Source organism: Littorina saxatilis, linkage group LG10 (assembly GCF_037325665.1).
Source record: "Littorina saxatilis isolate snail1 linkage group LG10, US_GU_Lsax_2.0, whole genome shotgun sequence".
In the NCBI taxonomy this organism is placed as follows: Eukaryota; Metazoa; Mollusca; class Gastropoda; order Littorinimorpha; family Littorinidae; genus Littorina; species Littorina saxatilis.
This window is the reverse complement of record NC_090254.1, coordinates 32,948,358-32,968,823: the sequence shown is the minus strand read 5'-3', so window position 1 is coordinate 32,968,823 and position 20,466 is coordinate 32,948,358. Positions and strand designations below refer to the sequence as shown.

At 41.1% G+C, this 20,466-nt stretch overlaps 1 protein-coding gene across 2 annotated transcripts; it reads left to right on the top strand.

Moving 5' to 3' along the window:
• Positions 1-1,421: 1,421 nt before the first annotated feature.
• LOC138978626 (caspase-3-like) lies at positions 1,422-20,375 on the top strand. Of its 2 annotated transcripts, XR_011459748.1 has the most exons (10): positions 1,422-1,527; positions 5,043-5,210; positions 5,624-5,903; positions 8,924-9,036; positions 9,403-9,591; positions 11,405-11,621; positions 15,285-15,437; positions 16,242-16,366; positions 17,495-18,037; positions 18,200-20,375. XR_011459748.1 is itself a non-coding variant. In XM_070351389.1 (9 exons), the coding sequence occupies exons 2-9, from the start codon at positions 5,079-5,081 to the stop codon at positions 17,609-17,611; spliced, it is 1,326 nt and encodes a 441-aa protein (XP_070207490.1). In that variant the 5' UTR covers positions 1,422-1,527; positions 5,043-5,078; the 3' UTR covers positions 17,612-20,375. The 2 variants fall into 2 exon arrangements, 1 of the variants encoding a protein (XP_070207490.1); XM_070351389.1 differs by having other exon boundaries at positions 17,495-20,375.
• Positions 20,376-20,466: the final 91 nt, after the last annotated feature.

Sequence of the window (20,466 nt, the reverse complement as noted above, 5' to 3'; positions counted from 1 at the left end):
AAGGACTCCAGTGAAGGAGCAACTGTGGTCTTAGGGTCGAGCTTGTTCCACTGACGCAGTGTTCGGGGGAAGAAGGAGTTGAAGAGAACAGGATGGGATGCCCTCTCCTGGAACAGTCTCTGGGCTCCTCTGGTGCGGCTGTCGCCAGAGGTGTAGAACTCGGCCTTGTTGATGTCGACTATGCCGTTGTTGATCTTGTAGAGCATAGTGAGGCGGTTGGTGAGTCTTCTGTCGGCGAGTGGTTCCCATTGGAGGGTCTTCAGCATGCTGGTCACACAGCCTGGGGTCCGATCGCTGTAGTTGTTGTGGACGTAACGGGCTGCTCTGCGTTGGACTTTTTCAAGCTCCGTGACGTCTTTCTGAGAGATCGGGTCCCAGACTGGCGAGGCGTAGTCAAGGACCGGTCTGACCATGGTCTTGTACGTAGCAGCTCTGACGGTGGTGGTGCACTCCCGGAAGTTCCGCCGCAAGAAGCCCACAGTTCTGTTGCCCTTGTTGACAGTCGCTTGCACGTGGCTGCTCCAGGACAGGTCATCGGAGATTAAGACCCCTAGGTACTTGCTGGATGGTGTTGTTTCCAGAGTCTGTCCATGGAGGCTGTAGGAAGTTGGTAGGATGGGCTTCTTCTTGTTCGGGGCAATGCGGATGACGGTGCACTTGCTGGGGTTGAACTCCATCTGCCATGTTGATTCCCACTGTTCGAGGCTGGATAGGTCCTGTTGGAGCTGCAGACTGTCCGCTGGAGAGGATATACGTTTGAAGAGTAGGGAGTCGTCTGCAAAGAGTTTGACGCTGCTGAACTGAACGGATTCAGGGAGGTCGTTGATGAAGGCTAAAAACAGGAGAGGACCTAGGACGGTCCCCTGCGGAACTCCGGACTGCACTCCGACTGGAGACGATAGGACGCCCTCCAAGGCCACCTGCTGTTGACGCTGACTGAGGAAGGCAGAGATCCACTTGAGGGTGTCGTTTCTCACTCCGTAGTAAGCCAGTTTCGTGAGCAGGCGGGCGTGGGGCACCTTGTCGAAGGCTTTGGAGAAGTCCAACAGGATGGCGTCGACCTGGGCTCCCTCTGCTAGCTGCCGGGCAATTTCATGAACTGTGACGATGAGCTGGGTTTCGCATGAGCGTTTACGCCGAAAGCCATGTTGACAGGCTGCTACAATAACCCGGCCACTGTAAATGAAATCATGAGTAAACCAACCAAAATGGCAAAGAAACAAGCTTGAGGAAGAATAGTGTTTTTCCCCAAAAAGCTACACCATATAGTTCCCTCTCCCTTTCCCCCTTCCCTCCCCTCCTTGCTCTGCGCTTCCACGCCCACTTTGTTATCAAAATTATCTTCAAATAAATGTATTCTCAAACTGTGCAGGAAGTTGTATTATTGGAAGCTGACGTCTACTTTCTATTACTCTTAGTCGATTTCTCAGAAAGCGATTGTCTAGTGGAGGTGACTACTGGTGGGCGATGCATAAACTGTGAAGGTCAGTTTGGCTTTTTATCAACTGCAGACGTCACTTTCATCAGGTATTGTCACTCAACATCAGATTGAAACTTAGTAAAGATAGTAACAGGTTCGGTAACACGCTAAAGTTCAAGATTACCTGTTCAGTTCAGTTTCAATTTTGACCCACTGGAGTTTGATTATAATAAAGGCCTCGAATGACACATTCGTTGTTGTTTTATTTTTACTGAGGTGAATCAGAACCACAGAAGAACTGCATGTATATTTATTGTAATTTCTTCGGTTAAGCAGGGATAACCGGCTCGTTATTCCCCCTTAGGGTTAGGGTTAGGGTTTGTAACAAGCCGGGGGAGTAACGAGCCGGGGGAGTAACGAGATGCTCCCATATATGTAACCTAGCGCCAAATGTGACTGAATGTCCCTTTCTCTCTCTATAAATTCAAACAGTCAAAACAAATGACACCGGTTATATTACCAGGTTCTTTTATTTCCAAACGATGTTGTAGGGAAAATGTGGGAAAATGGAGGGTTACAACCAACAAAAACGTCTTCCAATCTTCTAAAGATATTCTTAAAACAATCTTCTCCAAAAATAGATCCACACTCTAAAATTAGAACACGACAAACAAACAATACCCTAAATCCTTACTCTAAACTCTGTTCTAACCCTAAACAATCCTCAATCTACTAAATCTCATCTACTAAACCTCAACTTACAAAATCTAACTAAACCCCTCTAATGAAACCCCGTCGCACATTCTGCCCACTCTGCAAAAACACAGAATGCACGCCGTAAGCATACATAAACAACTCAACAATTTCAACCACCACAAACTAAATCCTTTAACAACAACAAAACACAGGCAACACCTGTGGATTGTAGAGTTCTGTTTGTGATGGGGTCTGGCGGCTTTTGTCTGTCTGTATGTTCTGGCATTTGAGAAGCCATAACAGATAATATAAGGCTTAGAAATAAGCTCTAAAATTCTCAATCCCGTTTGAGAGGACTTCGCCTTCAAAGGTGATTGTGGTGAACCGCCACGCTGTCTACGGTCTCTGTCTCGCGATTCACCCTGTGTGTTCGCGATGCACGGCCAAGGTTCTTGATAGATCTGTTTCAAATTTGGTGGCCATATTCAGGTACACCCCGGACACAACCCGGTCGATGAGATATTTCAACACGTGCTCTCAGCGCGCAGCGCTGAACCGATTTTGGTTTTTCTGTTCATCTTCCCAGATCCATTCCCACTAACTCTTCCTTATCTTCTCCAGTGTTTTGCGTTTATCTCCCTTCCTTCGTGTGGCGTCAATCCATATTCCCGTTTCTATTTTTAGAAGATCACTGTCGACAACGCTCAATCCATATTCCCGTTATACTATTTTTAGAAGGTCACTGTCCCGGCGAAGCCGGGTATTACTCTTCCTTATCTTCTCCAGTGTTTTGCGCGTTTATCTCCCTTCCTTCGTGCGGTGCGCCGGCGTACACCCGACAAAGCCGGGTCCCCGGCACAGCCGGGTATTCGGCTCGACTTCTTCCCGGCGAAGCCGTACCCGGCGAAGCGGGTATTCATCTAGTATCTATATATATACAGGAGCGTTCTCTGTACTTGACTCGAACATCTTGGATTCTCACTCTTGATAATAAAACACACAAACTTGTCAATGTCCCTTCTCAATTTTTACTCAAGAGACTCCTCTGAAATTGGCGTATGCTGCCTGCATGAATGGCAGGGTAAAAAACGGTCATACATGTACAAATCCACTCGCGCAAAAACGTGAGTGCATGAACGTTTCAGTTTCAGCCCATTAAAGAAGAAAAAGAAGAACTGAAGAGACATTCTTTTTTGTAATCTACACTACTCGTCATAAAAAACTTTATAGATGCGTTTGAGGGCAGATCTTTCTGATGAGGCCGTTTATCGTAAAACCAATTATATGACTGAAAAAGCAGTTTATTCCCCTAACTTATTCAGAAAACAGATTGAGTTTACATGACGTAGTGTCGATGCAGTGGAACCTACAACAAAGACACCCCCCCAAATCAAATTCGCAAAATCAAGGTTCACGTGTTTAAATTGAAAAACAACTAAATCGAAACATCTCAGCAGGCATAAAAGGCAGTTTTTGGAGCCGTTTTAGCGGGTAATGAGACAAGAAATGGTACATTTGAGTAACTTGCCAACGCATTGCCTTCAAACTTTCGGAGATTTGTGCTAACACATGTCGTAAAGTACATACGGAATTTCAAGTCAGCATGCCATAGCGTCCATGTTAGACAAGATATGTGAACAAAACTGACTGATTTGGATGCAGATTTGATTGTTCTGTCTAGGGACATGCTAAACATTTTCGATTTAGTTGTTCTGATTTTTTTTACATTTAGTCAAGTTTTGACTAAATGTTTTAACATAGTCAATGCTAACATAGAGGGGGAATCGAGACAAGGGTCGTGGTGTATGTGTGTGTGTCTGTCTGTCTGTCTGTGCGTGTGTGTCTGTCTGTCTGTCTGTGCGTGTGTGTGTGTAGAGCGATTCAGACTAAACTACTGGACCGATCTTTATGAAATTTGACACGAGAGTTCCTGGGAATGATATCCCCGGACGTTTTTTTCCTTTTTTCGATTAATACCATTCATGACGTCATATCCGGCTTTTTTAAAAGTTGAGGCGGCACTGTCACACCCTCATTTTTCAATCAAATTGATTGAAATTTTGGCAAAGCAATCTTCGACGAAGGCCGGGGTTTGGTATTGCATTTCAGCTTGGTGGCTTAAAAACTAATGAGTGAGTTTGGTCATTAAAAATCGGAAACTTGTAATTAAACATTTTTTTTTATTAAACGATCCAAAAACAATTTCATCTTATTCTTCGTCATTTTCTGATTCCAAAAACATATAAATATGTTATATTTGGATTAAAAACAAGCTCTGAAAATTAAAAATATAAAAATTATGATCAAAATTAAATTTCCAAAATCGATTTAAAAACAATTTTGTCTTATTCCTTGTCGGTTCCTGATTCCAAAAACATATAGATATGATATGTTTGGATTAAAAACACGCTCAGAAAGTTAAAACGAAGAGAGGTACAGAAAATTACGCGTGATATGCAGCACAGCGAAACCACTACAGCGCAGAACAGGCTCGTCAGTTTCACTCCGTTTTGCACAAGCGGCGGACTACGGTCATTGTGAAAAAATGCAGTGCGTTCAGTTTCATTCTGTGAGTTCGACTGAGTTTGACTAAATGTTGTATTTTCGCCTTACGCGACTTGTTCAATTTTAACGTGGGAACCTTGATTTTGCGAATTTTATTTTGGGGGGTGTATTTGTTGTAGGTTCCATGTGCCGTACTGTATCGACACTACGTCATGTAAACTCAATCTGTTTTCTGAATACGTTAGGGGAATAAACTGCTTTTTCAGTCATATAATTGGTTTTACGATAAACAGCCTCATCAGAAAGATCTGCCCTCAAACGCATCTGTAAAGTTTTTTATGACGAGTAGTGTAGAAGCTTTTCCTTTGCATTTTCATATTTTTATTTGTAACTGTAAGACTGCTTTATTATTTTGTTGCAGGTTGATCGAGCTCTGCAGTAAGACAAACAGAAAGAAATGGATGCTGAGTTTAAACGAATTCTACAACGTCTTCATGTAGACCTTGTGAATAATACTGGTGACGTTCAAAGTGTGATCGATGGGTTGTTTTCAGAAGAGGTCTTCAATCAACGCATGAAAAGGACCATTGTGAGTTGCATGTGTGTGTGTGAGTGTGTGTGTGTGTGTGTGTGTGAGAGTGTGTGTGTGTGTGTGTGTGTGTGTGTGGATTTGTGTGTATGTGTGGGTGTGTTCATGTGTGTGTGTGTGTGTTACAGTGCATGTGTGTTCATGTGTGTGCATGTATGTGGGTGTGTTTGTGTGTGTGTGTTTGTGTAGGTGTATACATGTGTGCGTTAAATAATTACACCATAGATGTATTTTCAAACTTTTCTTGTTTCTGTGCACTTCAATTTTTTTGTGGTCTTATCTTTTCGTTGTTTTTAAGTTTTGGAGAAGAGGGTAATGTCACTGATGATGATGACGATGGTGATGGTGATGATGACTATGACGATGATAATGAAGAGCAACCTTCATGTTCTCTGTGTCTGTCTGGTTTGCAGGAATCAAAACCGTCAGACATAGTTAGGATGAATGAATTGCTACGGATTCTGTCAACAAGACCTAATGAGGCAATGTACTCATTTTACAAAGTCCTTGTTGATGCCGATGAGGAGCCTTTAGCTGGCTGTCTCCACAAGGCTCTGTCAGAAATCAACAGAGCACCCGTTTCCGATGGAACTTCGCCCGCTGGCCAGTCTTCATCGGCCGGTGCCAGCATGCCTCTTGGCCCAACTGGTGACCAGCCTGACGGAAACAACGATGATGATGAGTTGCCACCAAGTAAGAATTTAGTTCATTGTACATATTTCGGCTTTACCAACTCTGTAAGTCTAAGAGATCAAGCATTCAGTAAGCACTTGTGGGCTAGTCTGCTTTAACAAAATTCTTTTCTTTGCGGGCAATATTCTTGGACACACAACTGACAAAGTATATGGGTCGCCTATATATCTACTTATAATTATATAGATTCTACTCAGCTTTCTTCCAGGCATTTGTGATTTTTTTGTGTAGTATTAATATGGCGAATAACTTATTCAGTGAATTGTGAGGGCCCCAAAGGGGGGGTATCATCACGATCACGGGAAGGGAAATTTTAGCTTTCACGATCACAGTTACCTTGATTTTTGTTTTCACGATCACGAACACCAGTGGCAAATCACGGTCACGGTAAAAGTTGCATGTACAGAAAGCACGTGTCAAAGTAAACACAACCACACAGCAATTCGCTCCTCTGGATCTATTCAACACAAAGTGAGAACTGTACGTTGCACTTTTTTATTATTAAAAACTAGGGGGGGCCGGGGGCATGCCCCCCCCGGATTTTTTTTCAAAAAACGGTTAAAATCTGTGCAATCTGGTGCATTCTGGGCATCATTTTCAGGGCTGTAATAGTGTTGTGACCCCCCCGCGGGTAAGGGGGAAGAATTTACCCGATGCTCCCCAGCATGTCGTAAGAGGCGACTAACGGATTCTGTTTCTCCTTTTACCCTTGTTAAGTGTTTCTTAAATAGAATATAGTCAATTTTTGTAAAGATTTTAGCCAAGCAGTATGTAAGAAATGTTAAGTCCTTTGTACTGGAAACTTGCATTCTCCCAGTAAGGTAATATATTGTACTACGTTGCAAGCCCCTGGAGCAAATTTTTGATTAGTGCTTTGGTGAACAAGAAACAATTGACAAGTGGCTCTATCCCCTCTCCCCCCCTTTCCCCGTCGCGATATAACTTTCGCGGTTGAAAACGACGTTAAACACCAAATAAAGAAAAGAATAGTGTTGTGATCTTCTTCAAAATCCCATTTTAGCCTCCCCCCACCACCATTCAACACACCTCCAAACTGGTGAAAACAACACTACTGTGCGCTGGCTTCATTGAGACCGGCGCCCGGTCGCGTTGCGCGATATTCACACGGATCGTTTTTGCGGAAATTTTTCAACTTCACCGGAATAAATTTGACTTGACAGGATTTTGAAAACGGCTTTATCTGATTTCCGGCAATTACCAGAAAAGTAGCATGCCTGATAAAATCCCCAACGAACATGACTTTGATCGTCTTTGACATGAGGATCAAGTGACCCAAACTGGCACATCTCCCCGCCATTGTTTCTGAATTTAACCCATTGTTGATATTAAAGTTTACAGGCGCCAAAATAAATCCAAGCTTAATGCAAAGAAGCGACAATTAGAATCTATGCCAAGCGTGTCCACGTTGCTGGGATGAAAAACACATTTCTAGTTTCGGTTTTGGCTACACGCAGACTCCATCTCGAGCCAGTCGAGGTCACACTGAGCGAGTGACAGCCGGACGTGGCAATGTCGACAATGTCAATGATCTCACTCAAACTCAAAGATCTTGAACAAATTTCAAGATCTTTGCCTACATTCAGAACAGTCTTAGAGCAACATAGATCAACATACCTTAATATTTTGTCTTCGGAAAGACCGACCTGACCTTTCCACCAAGGAAGGCATTCTCGCCGCCTGCTTTGGTCTGGCTTGAATCCACAAAATATGACAGAAGTTCGATGACAGTACCGCTGCACGCCATTTTTGATCTTCGAATTTGACTGAATGCACTCAAAATTTTTGCACGAAGCCCTTCCATTGGATGAAGTTTGGCAGACTTTTGCAATCTGCCTTCTGATTGGATCTCTTTTTGTGTGTGATTGGTTCTCTTAAAGGAAAGCAATCGCTTTCAAAATCATATTTCTGAATGTGTTGTTGCTTCCCTTCAATCGGGATTGGCTCCTTGACGAATAGAGGATCATAGAGTGATACAGCTGTGAAAAATGTACGTTGAAAATAAAATGCTTTGCAATAATGCCCATCACGATCACGAAAACAAATGACGATCACGATCACGAGACTTGATTTTTTTGTCATCACGGATCACGGGCAAAGTCCCATCACGATCACAGAAATGGAAATTTCGGCAATCACGGTCACAGAAAGGTCAAAAAACGCCAATCACGATCACGATTTTAAACCCTTTGGGGCCCTCAATTGTATTAGGGCAGATACATGTTTTGATTCCTTTATGTATAGAGTATTCCTTTTTTGAAAATTCCAAGCTCGTAACACTTGGTATATTGTTATCAAGTGGCCTTCAAAGTCAAAGAATGTTGAGAGAAGGGTTTGTATCTGTGAAGTTAGTGTATACATCAGTTAAAAAAACTGTAATGATGTTTAGTTGAAGTTTTATTTAAGTGTTGCAGGAAAATAACTATTGCCAAGCAGCTTGTAAGGATGCATGGTAAAATTAACAATAGACACATTTTCTATCTTGAAACATTTGAATTACAGTGGAAACCCTTTTTTAAGACCCACCAATTTAAGACTCCCTCCCTTTTAAAATCCAGTTTTCTTAGACATTCTGTTCATAACCTCTGTAAATGTACCCCCATTTTAAGACTCCCTCCTTTTTAAGATCCAGTTTTCTTAGACATTCTGTTCATAACCTCTGTAAATGTGCCCCCATTTTAAGACTCCCTCCCTTTTAAAATCCAGTTTTCTTAGACATTCTGTTCATAACCTCTGTAAATGTACCCCCATTTTAAGACTCCCTCCCTTTTAAAATCCAGTTTTCTTAGACATTCTGTTCATAACCTCTGTAAATGTACCCCCATTTTAAGACTCCCTCCTTTTTAAGGCCTGATTTTCTCAGAATTTTTGAGGTCTTAAAAGGGGGGTTCCACTGTCACGTACTGTACCACAAAGATTACTTACAAATGAACAGATGATGAACATACACGTACATGTATTATCTTACTTACAGTGTTTTGATTACCAGTGCTTGTTTTCAGATTGGCCAGTTAAGGGAGCGTATGATCCAATGAGATTTGAAGTGACTGTGGTGAAAGATCCCTCCATGAAAGAAATATTTGAAAAAGCGATCAAGGGAGGCAATAACATCCAGGTAAGTTTGTTGTTATTCGAGATGGTAACTAACTGATGGTTTCAGGCTCAGATTGTTTTTTCACTTGGAAGGGAAAAGATCAGCATGCCTGCTGTAGATTATGCATTCTAGATTCTAACAAAATATATAAATAAGGGTAAAAATAATGACATATATATACATATATAGGACTAAATATATGTAACGGACGATGTTTGTGTAAAATAAGAAACTCTGTGAAAAAGTTATAAGTTGTTGATTTTTTTAAACCTAAAATATATTTGCTGTACAGGAATTTTGATTGCACTAGAACTGAGAAGACAAACCACAGAACAACTTCTTGAAAGAAAATAACATTCAGGGCCTTTTTCTCATCATTTTGTTCAGGTGTACCCAATGTACAGGAAGCGTCGGGGCATTCTTCTACTGTTGAACAATGACAGATTCTTGTTGGCAAGAAAAAACAAGGTGGATCTCAGTGACAGGACTGGAACAAATCAAGATCAGCTGGCACTGGATCGCCTTTTCAAGGAGCTGGGTTTTCGTGTGGTCATTGAAAGGGATCGCACAGCACAGGTAAACAATGTCATAACAATATTATAAATGCGTGCCCGGCTGCACACTTTTTCACTCTAAACAGAAGGGATATAAATAGGATTGGATTGGATTGGATAGGATAAGATTTACAGTCCAGTGAGGTTACCCTCATGGAAATTCGGGCTGCTTTCTCCCCGGGGAAAGCGAGCTGCCATACATACAGCGCTACCCATATTTATTTTCTTTCCTGCATGCGTGTATTCATGTTTCCTGAGACTTAATGCCGTGTGAGATGGAATTTTTTTTACTTTATTCCAAGTCCCACGGGTATTTGATGGACATTTTTATCTATGCCTATACAATTTTGCCAGGAAAGACCCTTTTGTCAATCGTGGGATCTTTAACGTGCACACCCCAATGTAGTGTACACGAAGGGACCTCGGTTTTTCGTCTCATCCGAAAGACTAGCACTTGAACCCACCACCTAGGTTAGGAAAGGGGGGAGAAAATTGCGGCCTGACCCAGGCCTGAACACGCAACCTCTTGCTTCCGAGCGCAAGTGCGTTACCACTGGGCCACCCAGTCCTTGTATCGGTGAGTACAGAATTCTTTTGTTTTTCAACGTTGTTCATCTCACCACAGTCACTTTGTTATTTAGATATAAATACTGTAAAGATGATAAATTTAACAGATATTTATGCCAAGTGACCGGTTATGTGCTATTAACTGAGGAACATAATCATCAGCTGGTCTTTAAAGATTAACTGATTTTATGCTGTCTGTGGATGTTCAAAGACAAAGTCATCAGCTCATTTTAAGTATTTTCTTGTGCTGTCCCAAAACCTCGTACAAATAAGGAGGGGCCAATCACAAACAAGGCCAAGGGGTGTGAAGGAAACACATGCATGTACACTACATTGGGGTGTGCACGTTAAAGATCCCACGATTGACAAAAGAGTCTTTTCTGGCAAAATTGTATAGGCATAGAAAAAAATGTCCACCAAAATACCCGTGTGACTTGGAATAATAGGCCGTGAAAAGTAGGATATGCGCCGAAATGGCTGCGATCTGCTGGCCGATGTGAATGCGTGATGTATTGTGTAAAAAAATTCCATCTCACACGGCATAAATAAATCCCTGCGCCTTGAATATGTGCGCGATATAAATTGCATAAAAAAATAAAAATTAAAAAAAATCCCTGCGCTTAGAACTGTACCCACGGAATACGCGCGATATAAGCCTCATATTGATAGATTAATGCATGTTTCCACATGTTTCTGTTTTTTTTAAACGAAAGATAAGATTATTGCTGTATGCCAGTGCGGTGCACTTGAAAGCAAAACTGATTTGTTGATGCATGCTTTGCACTGTCGGTATAAATATACAGGTAGAGCAGCAAAGAGTAATATCCCTTCACTGTGCTTATCACTTTCTTTTTCTGTTTGTTTAAGCACAGAAGCAGAACAATGGCGTCTGCGCTTGAGAGCGAGAAATAAAAAGACCAACAAATAATGTACTCGAGTGTTAACGAAGATGATACAAATCACAATGTTCAACGTTTTGACCCTAGGGTCTTCCCTGGGAACACAAAACAGGAAACAAGGTAGAAAAAAGAAAAGGACAGGCGATAGAACAGAAAGAAGAACAACAGATATCACGATTCAGGAACCAAAACAAACGGACAGACTCCTTTATCAGCTTCGTTTTGTGTTTTGTGTTCCTGAGGAAGACCCTAGGGTTGAAATGTCGAACATGGTGATTTCTATCGTCTTTGTTAAAACGTGAGTACAGATCTTTTTGGTCTTTTTGGTTATTTGATTGTCTTTCTCTTAGTCTCTTTCCTTGTTCACAGCAAATGCTGGACGACATCAAGAAACAGGGAGATCAGTCCCACAGCGACTATGACTGCTTTGCCTGCGCTGTGTTGAGTCACGGATTTTCTGGAGGGTTCTATGGAGTGGACGGAAAAAAGGTCTCTCTGGAAGAGTTCAAGAGTGCAGTAGATGGCAAAAACTGCGAAAGCCTCTTTGGAAAACCCAAAATTTTCATCATTCAGGCTTGCCAAGGAGGTACATTACTTTTTACCTTAATCAGTTTTGTTGAACAGACTAGTTCCTTGGGGGTGCATATAGCCTAATTGGAAAACCCAACATTTTCATCATCCAGACTCGCCAAGGAGGTACGTTTAAGCTTAATCAGTTTTGTAGAACAGCAATTGCTCGGGGGTGCATAATTTTATAGCCTCATTGCAAAACCTAACATTTTCATCATCCAGGCTTGCCAAGGAGGTATACATTTTAGCTCAATCAGTTTTGTAGAGCAGCAGTTGCTTGGTGGTGCATCGACATACATTTAGAATAATTTTGTATGCAAGCATAATTGTTGACAGGCAAGGTTAGACGTGTCAAAGACAATTTTTCATTTTAATATATTCATTTTAATGGACAATAAAGTGTTGTTATTGTTATTGTTAAGCATACTTTATTTTGTTTTATGCAAGCTTACTTTGGTATCTCTATCCCCTGCCATCTTAATGGTAAAGTGTTCTAACATGCAATCATTTCAGCTTCAAACGGAGCTTGGCATAAGCTGTAGGCATGCTGCTAGTCGGAGCATTCTCAGCATTATTCGCTTATGTTTAATGAATAAAATGTTTTAGGGAATGCATAAAGCTACAATGAATTCAATAGTTCATGGTAGTAGAAGTTAAGTAACATTTGCTATGCTCGTATTGTAAACATTGGGTGAGATAACCGCTATTGTTTGTCTTTTGCAAAATATGTTTTCCAATTTTTCATCCCTCAAAAAAACCACCCAGTACCAATTAGTTAACATTGATCAGTGACAGCTAGTAACTAAAAACATGACGTAATGATACATTTGATGCGGCTGTGACGACACTGTTCTTAATTCTTGGCTAAAAGAACCGGAAGTTTAAGTTTCCCCCATAAATAGAAATGTTGAACTTTAGCGTTGTAAATTTATAGCTCAGAATCCACTGCAATTTAAAGCTGTGGTCTATTTATGACTATCCGGGGCTACAAGGTTGAAAAGATAGGGATGAAAATCATGTACAGAATTCTGTACAGCAAACGCTACCCGAAACCCCACCTATACGGCGTGTATGACCTTGAGAGCTTCAGTCAACGCTTGAATTTTGCAGTGGTAACATCCGGTTTGCTCTCTCAGAGCTGAGCATACTTGTCAAGAAAGATCGAGCAGAAAAAATAAACGACTTGGCAGGGATTCGAACTCAAGGCCTCGGGGCCTCGATATGTCGGGGCCGATGTGTTAACCGCTAGGCCACTCCACCAGTGTTGTCAAAGATAGAATTTTTTTTATATATATATCATTCTACGCTTGAATTACTATTCATGCGTTGCAAAAACGTGAAAATTGCCATTCAAATTTGCCTTTATTTGCAAACATGTTTCACGGAATCGCAGTACATGTTTACACCGTCATGCTACACGACATTCACGCCATGCAAATAGTTGCAATATCTCTATTTACGACATGCAAGAAAAATGACAAGCACAGTAATTGAATCTCTCCAAAGCTCTGTGCAGTTGAAAACAGACATCAAAGAAATAGTTATACATGTATTTGTTACGGCTGGAATTTACGTGTGTATGTCTGTATGTATGTATAATTACTCCTATCAGAAATTGTGCGTGCTTTTCTCTGTTTACTATCTAGCCTTCACACACACACACAACACTCCAACCAGGCACAAAGACAAGAACACGGTTACAGCCCTTTGCCCATGTACCTCTATTGAAACAATCAACACAACGTAAACATATTATTTCCCATTCATTCTACAAATCACTCTCACTCAACAAGGAAGTTCTATTTCTGTTAACATACAGAAAACTAGCTGCACAGAAATACACACATGTTACTTTCTCATGCAGTCTATAATTCACGTGCACACACGTTTAACACTTCAAGCTTTGTTCCGTGAGATCCTGTCTGTCTCACTACATACGAAGTCATTGTCTCAGCAATACTTCTGTCAATATTCATTTCTGTTACACACAGATCAACAAACCACGAACGTTCTACGTCTCGTGTTTGTTTACTTGGGGAACGTATCTCCGCACAGCTATCTCGCTGGTTACTTCTTGCCAGTCGTACTCACACCATTCAGTGGCACGTACTGGTCCACCCCACCCACGCAAACTGTCTTCGCGTGGTGGAATGGGACGGGGTCCCCGTTCTACAGCGCTTCACGCTGACTCCCTCTTGCGCTCCCACAGCTCATGGCTCGGGACGTAATGGGCGGAACCTCCCGTCTCGTCTCCCCACTTCCGCGACCCCCTCGGCCCGGGATGCTAAAATACACAAGTTTAAACTACCATAAGTCTCCATACTTGAATAAACTTTTCTGACACTCTTTATCACTACCGTCGACTAACTTATGCGGTTACAGTATATACACCCGCTTACTCATAAGCGACTTCATTTCCGAAAAACATGTAAACATTCCCTTTTCAACAATGGCTGACATCAGCGCACGCTTTTTAGCCAATTCACACATGACTCTCCCGGTCATTTCTCAAGTCAATATTTCCGAGCAAAATAATATCTCCGAGCAAAATATCAATTCAATAAATACCTGTAAACACAGCAGTTGAATCCAACGATTCAATACCGCGGCACGAGTCCAACGACCTCTAGTGCCCGGTGAGAAACTTTACCCAACAGGAGACCCGTCTTGTCTTTTCAACGGTCTGGAAAGCTCTGCTGTCTATCGTCTCTACAACGTGACCTCAGTTAATACTCTTCTCTGATTGGTCACATCTCACACGTGACAGCACTGCACTGCGCGGACAATATTTCACCGTGCGGTGCCTACTCAAAGTTCGTGGCCCATGAAATGTTGTACACCTGCGTCACATAACTCCAATATAAAATTATGTGCAAATCCGTTTGTCACAGTATTCACTTCTGAACAGTGGGCATGCTGCTTCAAGAATAACATAACATGAATTCATATCAATGTTTTTCCTTCTTTTTCCCAATTGGCGCAGTAGCCTAGTGGTTAGGACATCAGACACGAAGTCTCGAGGTCGAGAGTTCGAATCTTCGCCGGGGCGTTTATTTTTTCCCCTTGATCTCTCTTGAAGATAAAATATCATGAGTTTTGAGAGAGCAAACCGGATGTTATCCCTGATAAATTCAAGTGTTGACTGAAGCTCTCAAGGTCATACACGCCGTATAGGTGGGGTTTCGGGTAGCGTTTGCTGTACAGAATTCTGTACATGATTTTCATCCCTATCTTTTCAACCTCGTAGCCCCGGAAAGTCATAAATAGACCACAGCTTTAAGCCACCAATTTTGCAGAACCAGCTCTTGTAGATACCTTTGAAGTCACGGAACAAAATGTACAGATGATTTATGTTTACATGGGTTTTAACAGGAAAATATGGGCAAAGCCATGTTTTCGAAGGAGGGGAGGCAACTCGGTCGATATTACATATACATTTTCTCGTCATTTACGTTGATCAAATGACCAAATCAGTCAATTATGCTCAAGTTTGGAGCTCAATCCGTCAATTAATTTCACGATAAATACTCTTTGTTTTGATTAAAGGGACTTGTATCAAAATAAATTCAATAATGCCAATGGATTCTGAGCTATGAATTTACGACGCTAAAGTTCAACATTACGTACCCCAAACCCTACTGCAAGTCGTGAATATGCACCGATTTGTTTTCCGCAACAGATGACCTGGATGGAGGTGCAACCCACGACGGCCCCGGCGCAGCAGGAGACACCGGTTTGGAGAAGCCCTTGCAAAACTTCAAATTTCATGCAGAGCCTGATTCCAAACGGGGTGTCAAGGCAGATTTCTTCACTGCCATGGCAACAGTGCCAGGTAACCATTGAAAGTTTGACAGCCTTTTGATTTAACTTCGTGTTGACCTAACTACAATAAACTTACATATGTCAGTTAATTTGTATCATCAAAGACTGTTCCTCTCACAAAGCTTTCATGGAGATTTTAATTCCTGAAATCAGCTCATAGTGAATTATCATTGAAACAAAGACTAAAGGTGACTTTTTCATATATTTTAGAAACACACAAATACCCAGGACACATCCACAGGCAAAGGAGTATGGCTGACATGTCTATATGGTGGAGAAAAAACGGCCATACATGTAAAACACTCTCCTGCAAAATGACAAGTGTACATGGGAGTTGCAGCCCATGAATGTAGAAAAAATGGAGAACAAAAAAGTAAAGACAGTTTTGACATCCAATTTTTGTATGGATATTTTGTGCATGATCAAATTTGAGTAAACATGACCTTTTGTCCCTGTCTCCGTTATGAATCATTACTTGTGTCGTCATAAATAGATGAATTCTGAAAATAGCTCCGTCGGGTTTGTATGGGTTGTGGGAGAGTGACCTTTCCTTGCAAAACCTGCGACAAACAAAGGATGGTCCTATCACTAGTGAAAGGTCTGTGGAAACCTGTACTCGGGTTTACATGTTTCCAACAGACCCCTCGCTAATGGTTGATCAATCCTACATGTTGGTGGAGGTTTTGTAAAAAAGGGTCACTCTCCCTCAACCATACAAACCCGACAGAGTTATTTAAAAAAATCGTCTATTAAATTAATTGCTCCAGATCTCAGATAAGTTGTTCCTGCAAGTGACTAATGTAAAATGTTGCAGAATACGTGTCTTGGCGAGTGCCTGGTTCCGACACACAATTCTCCGGCTCATGGTTTGTGCAGGCTGTGGTGTATGTCATTCACAAACTGGCGCACAAGTATGACCTTCATGCACTCATGACAAGAGTGAGTATTACCTAAAGATTCAGGTTTTATTAAAGCACAGAGTTACTAGCTTGCATGTAGCAGACAAGTTGTTAGCTAGCCGCGCTTGCTGATCCGGATGTGGTGGCAGCTAGTGTGAATGTGCGTGCATCCATGTATTAACACTTTCTACCCCACCTATGTTGACCACGTTTATTTTTGCCGAGACCAGCTGTGCTGCAGCAGGTCACTCAGAATTGTAGTAACTGTGTAGCAACTGTGTATCAACACGATGGAATGCAGGCGTTAGATCGACGTTACAGGAAACGACTGAAGTGACTGTGTGTATGGATATATCCGTACCAGGTCAGATAGAGCCATATGAGTGGGTACGGATATATCCGTACCTGGGAGACAATGAGTTAACGACATTGTCACACCCTCATTTTTCAATCAAATTGATTGAAATTTTGGCCAAGCAATCTTCGACGAAGGCCGGACTTTGGTATTGCATTTCAGCTTGGAGGCTTACAAATTAATTGATGACTTTGGTCATTAAAAATCTGAAAATTGTAATTAAAATTATTTTTTTATTAAACGATCCAAAACTATGTTTATCTTATTCTTTATCATTTTCTGATTCCAAAAACATATACATATGTTATATTTGGATTAAAAACAAGCTCTGAAAATTAAAAATATAAAAATTATGATTAAAATTAAATTTCTGAAATTGATTTAAAAACAATTTCATCTTATTCCTTGTCCGTTCCTGATTCCAAAAACATATAGATATGATATGTTTGGATTAAAAACACGTTCAGAAAGTTAAAAAGAATAGAGATATAGAAAAGCGTGCTATTCTCCTCAGCACAACTGCTACCGCGCTTTTCTGGATTGTTAATTTCACTGCCTTTGCCACGAGCGGTGGACTGACGAAACTATGAGTATGCGGTCTTGGTGAAAAAAGAAGTGCGTTCAGTTTCATTCTGTGAGTTCGACAGCTTGACTAAATGTTATTTCGCCTCACGCGACTTGTTATTTGTTTGCTGTACCTTTGACATCTGTCAGTTCACACTACTGTACTGTTATTTGAACACGAGTTTGAGCAAACAGAAACCATATGCCCTTGGAAGCATCCGCCAATTTGCAAAGCTCATCATTTTTCAGGTCAACCACCTCGTCAGCAAAGCAGAGACAAAGCATGGGTACAAGCAGGTGTGTGAGCAAAGGCATACGATGGGCAGCCACTTCTACTTCTTCCCAGGACTTACCAAGGACAGTTGAGCCGCTTTCTTCTTCTTCTTCAGCGTTCGACGGTTGTGTCACTCATAGTAGTTGAGCTGCATCTCTGCACTAAAATAAGCAACCATACCACTAGTTTTTTAGGTCGATTTCAATATGATCAAATGCAATACATGTACTCATGCTCAGGTAGATGTCACATCTGGGGATCTACCGATCTTGTCGACTTCCAAAGGAATCCGAAATGGAAAGACCGCTAGCATTCCAAGTCAAGAACATTTCGTTTTGTCTATTACATGCTTGTTAAGCTTACCATTCTTGTTTTATTAGACTTGCAAAAATGTTTTTATGACTACATGTGACTGCATAATAATCATATTTTTCAGGAAGAGATACTGCTGTGTTTTATGCACCATAAATTTTGTTTGTGTGTAAGTAAAGCAGTCATATCCACAGAAAGGTATTAAGGTATGGATTCTTTGTGTGGAAGTAAAGCAGTCATATCCACAGAAAGGTATTAAGGTATGGATTCTTTGTGTGGAAGTAAAGCAGTCATATCCACAGAAAGGTATTAAGGTATGGATTCTTTGTGTGGAAGTAAAGCAGTCATATCCACATAAAGGTATTAAGGTATGGATTCTTTGCATGTTCATCCAAACATGAGATGCAATTTTAAATGTGAATGAATGTTCATGTATCTAAATTATAGGTTTTGCTCACACATATTGCTGCCTTAGGTGTGTGGGGTATGCGCTTTATACAAGCATGTCTTACCTACTGGTAAAAATGATCTAGGTGGAGAATACAATATTCAATGTCATTTTAAGATCTCAGGACAGAAAATACAAACATTATGTGTGGTACGGTAGCAGCATTAATGTTTGACATTTTGTATAATTTTGTTATATTGCAATAATGATTGTACATGTATCAGTGTGTTGTGTTTATCAGTACTTATTGTCATTGCACATATGAAGTTACCATTAAACGCACAGATGTGAAACCCAAGCAATGGGAAGACATAAGTGTATACTGTTTAAAGGCACACTCTTTCTTATGAAAACAATTTGGCTCACCATCTTAGATCTGGCCAGGCGTTTGCATGGGATAAGACCATCCCTCCACTTAGTCACCTATCAAAAATCAACATCCTGACTGCTAACTCAGTTACAGGAATTTTTTTCTTCTGAATTAATGTCTGAAAATGGGGCGGGGATGTAGCTCAGTCGGTAGCGCGCTGGATTTGTATCCAGTTGGCCGCTGTCAGCGTGAGTTCGTCCCCACGTTCGGCGAGAGATTTATTTCTCAGAGTCAACTTTGTGTGCAGACTCTCCTCGGTGTCCGAACACCCCCGTGTGTACACGGAAGCACAAGACCACGTGCGCACGAAAAAAAGATCCTGTAATCCATGTCAGAGTTCGGTGGGTTATAGAAACACAAAAATACCCAGCATGCTTCCTCCGAAAGCGGCGTATGGCTGTCTAAATGGCGGGGTAAAAAACGGTCCTACACGTAAAATTCCACTCGTGCAAAAAACACGAGTGTACGTGGGAGTTTCAGCCCACGAACGCAGAAGAAGAAGAAGATGATGTCTGAAAATTAAATAATTACAAACTTCCCACTGTACACAAAGGGCACCCAGGCTTTTCAATGTTGGTATGTGACCAGGTGGAACCCCCCGCGGGTTAGGGGGAACAATTTACCCGATGCTCCCCAGCATGTCGTCAGAGGCGACTTACGGATTCTGTTTCTCCTTTTACCCTTGTTAAGTGTTTCTTGTATAGAATATAGTCAATGTTTGTAAAGATTTTAGTCAAGCAGTATGTAAGAAATGTTAAGTCCTTTGTACTGGAAACTTGCATTCTCCCAGTAAGGTCATATATTGTACTATGTTGCAAGCCCCTGGAGCAATTTTTTAATTAGTGCTTTTGTGAACAAGAAACAATTAACCAGTGGCTCTATCCCATCTCCCCCCTTCCCTCCGTCGCGATATAACCTTGAACGGTTGAAAACGACGTTAAACACCAAATAAAGAAAGAAAGAAAAGACCAGATGGAGGGATGGTCTTATCCCATGTAAAGGCCAGGAAGGATTTGAGATGGAGAGCCAAACTGTTTTCACAGAGGCTAAGGGGTGTGCATGTGCCTTTAAGAAATCCCATTGGCAATGCTTTCTTCCTGAAATACTGATGCATTAATGGCCTTACATTTTTAACTTGTACAGTATGTGCATGATGTGTGTCTATAAAAAGACATTTTTTTGTTTATGATACACCACATGGTGCTTTGTGTATTCACATCACTTTGTACCTAGATATTGCTAATTCTTGAAATATGAATGCATTACGCGCCTGTGCCATATCAGAATTATTTTAAAGGTTGGATGAGACAATCATATTTAATAATAATAATAATAAACAGTATTATCGCCCCTTCTCACGGCGATGTACAATAGTAATATTTGATAGAACTTGGACATTAGTGAATTAGATTTCTGAGCATGTTTTTATGCCTTGTCACAGACATCTGGTATCAAAGTCTAGATCACCAACATAGAGAGCATCAAATTATGACTAATGGTTGTAATGTTTTCTTTGGAATAATTTGGAAAATGTTTGATTTTTTTAATATTTTACAGAGAGTAAGCTGATAGCACTTTTGTTGTTTGGATGTTAGTTTTTGTTCTGTGATGGATTGGTAAAGCTTAGTATAAAATTAAAATGAGAATAGAATGACTGCCGTTGTGTTTGTTTTATGACTTCATGACATGTCTTGTTCTGCCGAAAATAAACTTTTCCCCCATATTTGTTTTCCAGCATAAGTGCCTCAATTTCTTAGGTTCTGATTATTCTTGATTTTGTGTGTGCGTGTGTGAATGAATACGTGCATTGGAAACTA

Bases quoted from the DNA above. Each gene is read 5' to 3' on its own strand.
- LOC138978626 (XM_070351389.1), top strand. From the start codon at position 5,079: ATGGATGCTGAGTTTAAACGAATTCTACAACGTCTTCATGTAGACCTT. The intron at 9,037-9,402 runs GTAAGTTTGTTG...CATTTTGTTCAG, and splicing joins AGGGAGGCAATAACATCCAG to GTGTACCCAATGTACAGGAA. The intron at 16,367-17,494 runs GTGAGTATTACC...ATCATTTTTCAG, and splicing joins TTCATGCACTCATGACAAGA to GTCAACCACCTCGTCAGCAA.